The sequence below is a fragment of the Lineus longissimus genome, chromosome 6 (assembly GCF_910592395.1).
Source record: "Lineus longissimus chromosome 6, tnLinLong1.2, whole genome shotgun sequence".
Taxonomy (NCBI): domain Eukaryota; kingdom Metazoa; phylum Nemertea; class Pilidiophora; order Heteronemertea; family Lineidae; genus Lineus; species Lineus longissimus.
This window is the reverse complement of record NC_088313.1, coordinates 6,506,308-6,516,402: the sequence shown is the minus strand read 5'-3', so window position 1 is coordinate 6,516,402 and position 10,095 is coordinate 6,506,308. Positions and strand designations below refer to the sequence as shown.

General features: G+C 41.8%; 1 protein-coding gene across 2 annotated transcripts; it reads right to left on the bottom strand.

Moving 5' to 3' along the window:
• Positions 1-74: 74 nt before the first annotated feature.
• LOC135489172 (alpha-tocopherol transfer protein-like) lies at positions 75-9,865 on the bottom strand. 2 transcript variants are annotated; one of them, XM_064774389.1, is made up of 7 exons: positions 9,731-9,865; positions 7,697-7,866; positions 7,179-7,495; positions 5,965-6,084; positions 5,518-5,628; positions 4,809-4,916; positions 75-4,645 (listed from the first exon to the last, which is right to left on the bottom strand). In XM_064774389.1, exons 2-7 carry the CDS (start codon positions 7,833-7,835, stop codon positions 4,496-4,498), a joined length of 945 nt encoding a protein of 314 aa, XP_064630459.1. In that variant the 5' UTR covers positions 7,836-7,866; positions 9,731-9,865; the 3' UTR covers positions 75-4,495. The 2 variants fall into 2 exon arrangements, with proteins under 2 accessions (XP_064630459.1, XP_064630460.1); XM_064774390.1 differs by lacking the exon at positions 5,518-5,628.
• Between the last annotated feature and the right edge of the window lie 230 nt (positions 9,866-10,095).

Below are 10,095 nucleotides of genomic sequence, written 5' to 3'. Positions count from 1 at the left end.
CTCTAACAACTGATGACATGCTCATCTTTCAAGAAAACTATCCTTTTATAAAGAATCAATTCAACAAAATCGGATGAAAAATATAGAAGTTTTATTGCCTTATTTTGCATGACCTTTCAACCAACAGTTAGCTTCCCACCTTCCTACTCTGAGGTAGCAGCCACACTGTCCAAGTGGTCCACCATCAACACATAAGAGCATAAAATGGCAGGTGATGAGCACCTGTGTTTGGATGAAGCCGACCTTGCGAGTCCTGAAAATATACACGAGGGATGGCACCCTCTAGCAGATTCGATAAGCCACTAGCTTATTGGTTCTCAATCATGACACTGGAGGCAGTGATTTCGTTCTTTGCAACGCCTCTGGTACAAGTAAGTTGTCACCATCTTGAAAAGTAGCACCACGGAAATAGAAAAGGAAAGAATTTTTCGATTTGCGAAGAGGCTGTAACATCACCCCTAAGCCCGCGGATATGATTGCTGCCCTACACTGCATTTATAGTTGACCATAAAATCACCTTAAAACCCGCCAGAAAGTGTCAGGTTTGATTTATAAAGATCGTATTTTGTTCTTTTTAATACAATGGAACGTTTTATGAGAGGAAGTGGCTCTAATTTGGCCTGAATAAGACTTGCTATCTTAACTGGTGACGCAGTATATGACTCGAGCAGATCATCACAACCTATACAGACACAAACCCACATATACCCTAAAGTCCTGCGAGAGAGAACAAGTATTGCTGACATTTCCCTATTTAACAACTGGGGCTCTTTGTCATTCTTGAATGGATCATCCCTGCATCATGCCTCCCAAGTTCGATAAGCAAGCTAAATTGGGCTGGGTATAACTATAGGGGCTTTGATTTGGATTTGGCAACCTCTGAAAAGGAATAGCACCATGTTCTCCCTCGTGGGATATTAGGGTATAATCTATAAGTATAACAACGACATCAGCACATGCAACACACCTACATGACCAATAACTTTAGTTTCAACTTTCCAAGGACCAATGCTTGTGAAATCTGTTTATACCAAGGGAAAGAAAAATCTTTTTTTGACAAAACAAGAATAACTGCCAAAACTAAACATTTAGGTAAACAATATTCTTGTATTAGTGTTGTTGAACTGGACCAGTTAAAGCCTAAAAGAGTATATGCATGTTGATTGTATTGCGAGACCCGAGCAAGACAAATCACAGCAGACCTTTCTTTGCAAAAATATTGTCCCATAAATTGGCCCATAGCAATATGCGCCCTGAAATTCACTCAGAAAATTCTGGACTGTAAAAAAACCCAGGACAGTTCCAATCTACTTACTCTTCAAGGAAAAAAAACAGTTTTGCACGAATGCAATTTGTTTTACTTCATAAATCAGCAAACCCGTGTCTTCGCCGTGTGTCAAAAAACTTGGGGCGCACTTACACCTATCAGTGGTGTTAGATAATGGTTAATAGCCCCGGCGACAGGTGCGCTGTAGGTAGGGAGCTCTCCTGTGTTTCTTCCCGTTGGAGGAGAATTTCGCATGCGCAATACCGAGGCAACTACACCGCGCCATCTGTCGCCGGATCTTAGAACTTGCAATTGCCGTGTCTATTCAGATTCCACCTATCAAAAAACCTGTGTTGAACACGGGTCTAAATTAGCCCCCGGTTAGCCCCATCGAGCTCGATGGGGCTAATAGACAAGGGGATTTGACACACGGGTCTATTTAGACACGGCAATTCATAGGTGTAAGCGCAAAAGACACAGGGATTTGATAGGTGGAAGTACGACTTTAATCATTGGCCCTGGAGTGGTTGAAACTAGACTATAGCAGGCAAAGCCATTCAGAGAGAAACCACTACACATCCAAAGTGTTAAGAATATTTCTCATGTTCAAACTCCTATCTAAACTCCTGAGTGGACATCCACTACAGTCTTTCTCCACTATTTCATATTTTAAGGAAACTGCAGTTGAAATTTCAGAGTCAAATTGCAGGTTTATGATTTGATTTTTCAAAGAGCAACATGACTCTGTCAATATGCAATTAATGATGGCTTTTGACCGAAACAATCACAAATATCAGCCTTGTTGGAATCTCTGGTGTATACAGAAATAGGTAAAGTTCACCGGAGGGCCACATGAAGCGGTCTCTGAGGCCATTCTAGTTATTGCTCAAACAAAAATATGGGTAGTATTTCATGGTCCTCCCTGTGTAACAACCAATATAAGAATCATTTATACCTGGCTATGTGGATGTTTGAACTTCATGACTGATTCAATATCACAAAGGCCAATCTGCACTGCCATGGATTTCATTATGTGTCTTGTTTTGTGTCCAGCTTGGCTCGCATGGAGATAGACCCTTCGTTATTTTGATCAGAAAACTCAAATATTTGGAGAGACCTTTGTTGAATTGGCTTTGAGCCAATATGATGCCATTTCATGTGGATTTTCAATGCTCGAATTGTTGGTAAGATCAACTCAAATTTGATTAAAAGTGGAAATAGACCCTTGTGGTTCACAGCTCACAAACTGTATATGCATTTTGCCAAATTTACATAATAGACTTGTGAATTAACTCCGACATTACAAAACTTAGATATCTAAGAACATTGATATACATCTCTAAGCTTCCTTCGCAAATGCTACATGTACATGATACGGTAGTAGACACAATGTGTAACCTTGATGTGTAAACTGTAATATCTACATAATAAACGACATCTGTCAATCCATACAATAAATAATTCGCACATCCTTTACTCTTGGACAATTTACAATTGTACTCAGATATGCCTTTATCTTAAAGCTGACATGCATGCATAAGAACCCTTGCAGCCAAGTTGGATAACGCCAATCGGCCATGTTTTGAACGACCGGATAGCCATGTTTCAAATGCCCTCAGACGTGATAGACTACCAGTAGGCCACAGTGACGCTCCCGTATTCACCAACAGAGCACTCGACGCAAGAACACAACGTGCCGCGTAGCGGCAATAGCGAAGCTGGCAAAAATTTTATAACAGGTCACCGTGATCTCATTACGGACTTATAGCGCGTTTATAGGGTTGTAACTATTTTGCTGTATATTGTCATGAGGAAAGAAAAGCACGCCACCTATCGCCAACCTATTTATGTAAAGTGATAATTAGAAGGTATATAGTTGAGGAAATGTTAATAAATAATCATCCCATATCGTCTTTTGAGAGCATTTTTAATTGCCAAAAAAATATATGCCTATGCCACAGAGTCTCTGCAATGGTAATTTTTATCACAGTAGTCTCGCGCAGCCAGAAGTTCTTTACTTATTAGTCTGGCGCATGCCAGACTTTCTTTGTACGAGAGGTTTCCAGCACAATGTATGTGGGCAGAAGCAGCACTGCGCAAGATTACCTCGAGCAGGGGCTAATAATAGACTATGCTAATGAGCATACCTTCCTCATTGAGTTTTCCCAGAATGGTCCATAAGACACAAAGCTTGGGATGGCATGGTTGTCTGTTGACTATGCTTTAAGGGAGACTGGCACATGCCTAGTCTCTCTTAAAGCACAGTCAACAGACACCCCTATACCCCCTCGCACTCGGAAACCACAAATGCCTACCCCTTCCTGCTACCTTAATACTTCTGGATGTGGAGCTTATATATGAACATCAGTTCATATTTATTACTTAAGTGGGCATGGTGACCTCACACGATCATTGTTTGAAATTGAATGCCACCTCATCAGATAGTTCCTCAATACGCGCTGTAGCCTCTGCTACGAGATACTTTGCACCCCCTTGGGTGATATATCCAAGTGACACTATTGGTAGGAAAGAAGAGAACATCACTGGTGGGAAACATGATCGTGAGGGGCCAATTGTGCACTGGCCAATATCACAGCACAACATCTTCACAAGTTATTTCAGAGACAAGAGATCGCTCAGTTCAATGAAGATCACTATTGGCAAAGAGATATTGAAAATGATTCAAGACTACTATTAGCCACCTACATGTAAAATAAAGAATCAGACCACATAAACATTGTCAATGATCTCAACAATCTCGTGTTAGGCCACCCAATTCTACTGGTGTTATGCTCCCTTTAAATGGACACTAGAAAGCCATGACTTTTATATTTGCAGGTTACACAGTCTATTTGGAGGAAACTTCAGACTTAGTGTGGCAGTGAGATGGTGGTCATGATGGCTGTTAAGGAAGTTGATCTCACATACACACTGTGACTCAACATGGTGTGTGAGAGCCTGAAATGTCTAAAACACTGTATAAAAATCACTGTTGACAAACAGTACAGTGACTCACAAGGGTGCAGATTAACAGTGCCATGTAAAAATACACTTTGTTTCTTATCAGCAGTTTGTAAAATTCCACACCACCTTTCATACTACTTTATACTACTAACAGTTCCACAGAAAGGTTCAAATACCAAAACACCATGAATGAGTGGGACTATTTCACTGCGATTCTTCTGTGCAACCACCTTTTGAGCAATTCGTCAATTATAGTGTGTTTTTTTAGTCCACCGACATCTTATACACTCCTGTCAGACACTCAACTGTTCCGTCCTCGCGCCGCTGGAACTTGGACATGCTGCATTCCTCAAGGAAATAGTTTGAATATTCTAGGAATTCCTCATCGCAGGTCAGCAGCATGTTGTGGAAATCCTGAAAGCAAGGACAATGTTCAAGTCTCCATTGCTCTAGAGTTAGTTGGGGGAGGGGGGAGGCAACCTTGGCCCCAGACCACCGCACAGCCTACATGGACACACTGTCATGCGTATCCTTGACCCCAGACCATCAGGCAGTCTACATGGACACGTGTACTTACTTTAGTGGGTAACCTTGGCCCCAGACCACCAAACTCCAAATCTCTTGGAAGTATATCTTGATGTATGAAGTCAAATAAACCTGCATGGTTCCCTCCATGGAAATGAAGCTGAAATAGGATGTTAAATGCGATTAAGATTGCTTCACCAAAATCACTGATCTCCTAGTCATGAGCATCTTTAGAATGTAATCAAATGTTCACGACTGTTTTTCAAGTGGAGAAAAATGCCACAACTTTCATGAACATGGAAGAGACATGGAAAAATATAGAATTACCAAAATGTCTTACAATTTAGCTTTTACATCAACAGAGGTTGCCAAGTTAGGAGGAATGTGCTTAATCTTGAGTTGAAAAGAAATATCCAGCAAAAGGAGAGCCATCTTGGATGTATAAGACACTGTCCAACGCAACAACCAAGGTCTGAAGACCATCCAAACTCCATGCTTTGATGACAGTTCTCCTTGAATTCTTATTCCAAATGAGTAAAAGTGAACAAAGTCACATGGAGAACCCAACAGTGAGAAAAACATGTATTAGGGATGTTCTGATCGGTAGAGTCCAGGGTCCGGTTGTTAGAAAGCATGTTAGCTCATGACATCTTGTTGACATGTTGTTTCATGTACATCAATGCAAATGTAACAATATGTCAGCATGATGTTATGAGCTAACATGCTTTCTAACAAACCGGACCCAGAGGGTTTATTCTTACTCTTGTTCCCAGCTTTTCCTTGACAAATGGTTTGAATAAAGGTGAAATATAACCAAATACGGACGGTTCATTGATGTAGTGAATGCCTTTGAGCCGCAATGGGAACGCATCCTGGAAACAAAGTAGAAATGCCTCATCCACAACAAGTGATCGAATGAAGTGCAAGTCGCACCGAATCTTGGTTTTACATTTGACACCAGGTAAAATATAGAATATTACATGATGAGGCTCACTTCAATCTTATGTACAGCAGTCCACATACAGCACCAATGATATACCTGCACTGTAAATTTGAATTGGTGGCCTGAGGGGAAATACATCCAGCGACCAGATATGATAAGATATGACCAGATATGATAAGTAGCTGAACTGATGCACTTGATGTTCTGGCATATTCCATGTCACCTCGTACAGGGTGTTGATGAGGACGACACCATGGATACAAACCTGAACTGTAGATAACATGGACTTGATGTAGCCGGAGCGTATCACTTCCTTCACATGTTTCCATGTCACCCCGGACAGGTCGTTGATGAGGACGACACCATTGACTTGCGTCGCTTCTTCCTGCATGTGAAGAGATTTGAAATTACAGTAGAACCTCCACTTGCGGACAGCTCTGCCAGGCGGACACCATCGCATTACGGACATGTTCGTTCAGTCCCGATTTTTTTTCTAAGTCATTTGCTTTAACCAAAACCTCTGTAGGGCGGACACCCCTCTACTCCGAATTGCGCACACGGCCATGGTGACTTTTTGGTCCAATTACCTCGCAATTACGGACAGTAAACGCAAACAATGGCTTCCCGTGTTCACTTAGGTAGTCGATTAGACCTAACAGGTGTGAAGTTTGTGTAATTGATGAACATAATTAGACACTAAGTTCAGTTAATTACATGGTTGCTCTCCTAATTAAAACCGAATGTATTGTTTGATTATCTTCACTGTGCATCACATTGCCAAGCTACTGTAGTGTAACATTAATTGCAGTCCATTGAGTTGTGCTTGTGCTCTAATTACAAAGAATAAGGCTTGATGTGTGGTAGCTTAATCAAATGCTTCTATACAACTGTAAGGATGTACGCTGCCTATGTAGTATGTAGCGTGCGAACACAACCTGCATATATCAATGTTGGCAAATTAATATTACTTCCACTAGAAATTCCAAAAAAGTAATTTCAAGTTCGCATATATAAATGGCATCAAATTATTTGAAGTACTTAGTTAATATTTACAATTAAATGGAATATGTAATATGTAGGCTTCACGACCCCCCATGTTCACATACATGAATCCACTTGTTGGACAATAATGGCATAACCTCTCTATTAAGGACACCTCTACATTACGGACACCAACGCCCAGTCCCATGGGTGTCCGCAATAGAGAGGTTGTACTGTACTCTGAAGACGTCTCTCTTATAAACATTTATGAACAAACTGCTACAGCTGCACTGGCCTAGGCCCAATGAAAGCCTGATGTGTTAAATATCACTGCAACACCAAACAAGTTTCAGATATCATGTTGTGAAGCAGACTGGCAAGCAGGCAAGGCAAGACCCCTCAGAGACCTTCTCTCTGGGGAATGTATCAGTGGCCTTGTCAAGAGAAACTGGCACGAGTAGGCCCGGGCCACACAAACCAATCACAGATCATTCTTACCTGGACCAGTTTCTCCAGCACCATCAGCATTGCCCTCATGACGTCATACAACGGGTACCGCTTCTCAACCGGATCCCAGCACCCCGGCCGTAAGATGATGACACGGCAGCCATTGCTGTCACGATATGGAAGCACATGGATCAACCCGTCATCCAAAACCTCCCTTATTGCTGACGGAACAAAACGGCAAAAAATCTCCTTAAATTCACAGCGTATTTGGTAGTAGTTGAGCACCAGTTGTAACGCACGGTCGTAATCAAATTTCCGTGCTCGTAAGAAACGCAGGAGAAAAGCATCATCTGTTCGTGCGTGGAGACCTGGTTTAAAGAAAATATGAATTTGTAATTTGCCAGGTGTGTGAGCTGGAGCTGGACATTAGCAATAGCAGGATGCTAAGCTATCACTTCATGCAAGCAAAAAAACAATGTAAGAAGTTCCCATCATCAATCACGGCCCAGGGTTTACATTTCACAGGTAGCATTTTATGAACCATAGTTTGTCTATCGAAAACAACGTACCTGGCACTGCCACGACCATGTCCCTTAGGGCCTGAATATCCCTCTCCCTCCATTGTGGCTTCTCCCTCAGCTCAGCCTCCGCCTTGGCAATCAACCGAGGCGGAAGTTTACACGTGTAGTCTGGTTGTGCAGTGGCCATGGCAGTTGATCTACATCCGTGCCCTAAACTCCTGCAGAAGATGAATCGGAAGATGGTTGACGAGTTACAGGAAGTCAATCTGGGTGCACTTGACGTTCTACAGATCTCCAGCATGTCTAAGCATTACTAGATAAGTCGGGCATTGGGGCACAGCCACAACTTCCAATTCACAAGGAATGCTCTGAAAACTATGACCATATTCAGGTAACAAGAAAACAATGGGATATAACCCTACCAGACATGCCAGAATTTAATAAGACATTGACATTGACCAATGATAATTGGGCACAATCACCATCCTCTTGAATTCACCCAGAAAATCGATGATCCTTTCAAACAATGAACCGGAACTTTTTCAACAAAGGCTTGAATTGCAGGCAAGTTCCAGTATGTCTGATCCCTGGTAATGCTGATCATCAAATTGTCAATGACCGCGGTGAAGCCTAGTGATTCATTTTTCTTGTAAGTCACAGGCTGAACATGGAATGACTGTGACCACACAGTCAACAGTGACGGGCAGAGACTCCAGTGATGCAGTGAATCATTAAGGTTACGATAACTGGTACGAGTAAGGCGAGTGTTGCATCATGACTCATCAGCTCACGAGATTATGGTGACAACTCACTTTACTACAGAATACTAATCTCTACAAATCTACTCTCCACTTGGATTTTAAATTTTGGTAGCCGATTTATAAAATCTATTTAATTGGGACAGTTTGAATTCAATTCTATTTTTTGGTATAGAATTGCGGATTTGTGAACTCCTTGGACTTTTAGGTGGACTAAACAAAGTTGGCAATGTAATTCAAATCAGAAAGTCAAAGAAACCATTTAGATCAGTATTCAAGATAGGGTTCCAGCTGAGTCACCATTGACACCAGCTGGCTCTGCTAGTGTGAGTCATCATCTGTAACCAGTCATGAATGAATAGAGATTTTAAGCCCCTTCACTCACTATCACAGCACAGGGTTTTTAAAACGGGACATCTTTGACAGTTTTTTTTTAATGTCTGGCGACTATGTGGCAATGGTTATAGCATACTTAGCACACTTCTCTAGCTTGCTTGGATGTGATGCAACTAAGAACTGGCTGTTTAGTTGGTTCAGTACACAGTACGTCAGTAGGGGAGTAGTCTGGTAGGCTTAGTGCAGTGAAATGCACGATTAGACTCATTAGAATACTGCCATCAATATTGCAGCAAATTATAAAAGATTTAGAATTTTTAGATAGATTTCAAAGTAATCATTTTAAGCATATTTTAGGTCAGCCAAAGAGGAGCCACCAGGCACCATACCTGTTGGTGGCCCTCGATATCAAACCGGTATCCGCTGTACATAGAAATGAAAAAATTTCCCTTTTTAATCACATTTTTAAACGACAGTCTCCGGCTCATATTTTAAATGCATTTCTTTTTAAGTGAGGTTTTATCCTGATTTGGATGTATTAAAGGCATGCTTTTAAGTACCATTGTGAACAAGGGACTAGCTCCTACTGTTGTAGCTTTTCTAGCAAACCCCGCTCACTACATCACGTCGGTGGTGTGTCTGTCGCTGAGGATGATGTGGTTACTGACTCCTTCCCTCATTTTCACCGACAGGTACAACATTCATGCGGTTTCTGATGAGCACAGGTTGTCTTGGTTGGGCCTTTTGACCTCAGTCATTTTACCGTCACTGCTTTTTGTAACCATTGTATTTTCATTAATCCATTTTCCCAGGTAGGTCTGAACCGGGGTCTGAGAGTGAGACTGAGCACTTCTACACGGCCCAATGTATGATGTAGCAATATAAGGAGGCCAGGACAGGTGCACCTCTTCGCATAACCAATGCAAACTGCAAGAACACGCCGAATAAAGCAATAAAACTTCAGTGAAAACAACGACAGCATAAATACCTATCACGTCTAGTCCCTGGTTCCCGTAAAATATGCACTGTGTCGCAACAAAAGAGCACTTATCAAGAAACAAAGTCACTAAGAAGATAGCGAAAAGTTGTCAACAGACATGACAGAGGGGCCTGGTCAAGGACGTTTTAGTGCTGCCATCTTTGAACGAATTGCGGTTGTTTCGCTCCCTGACCTTTTCGTCCACAGTCGTTTCGTTCCAAATCAAAGTCGTTTCGCTCCCTTGGACTTTTGTTGGGATTGAGAAAGCTGGCTACCCCGGGAAAGTAGATGTGGTTTCTGTGGTTATCAAATCTACAAAGTAGGCATCGTTCGGTCATCTGCTGTGTGATAAGTAATGAGCATCCATCTTTTGA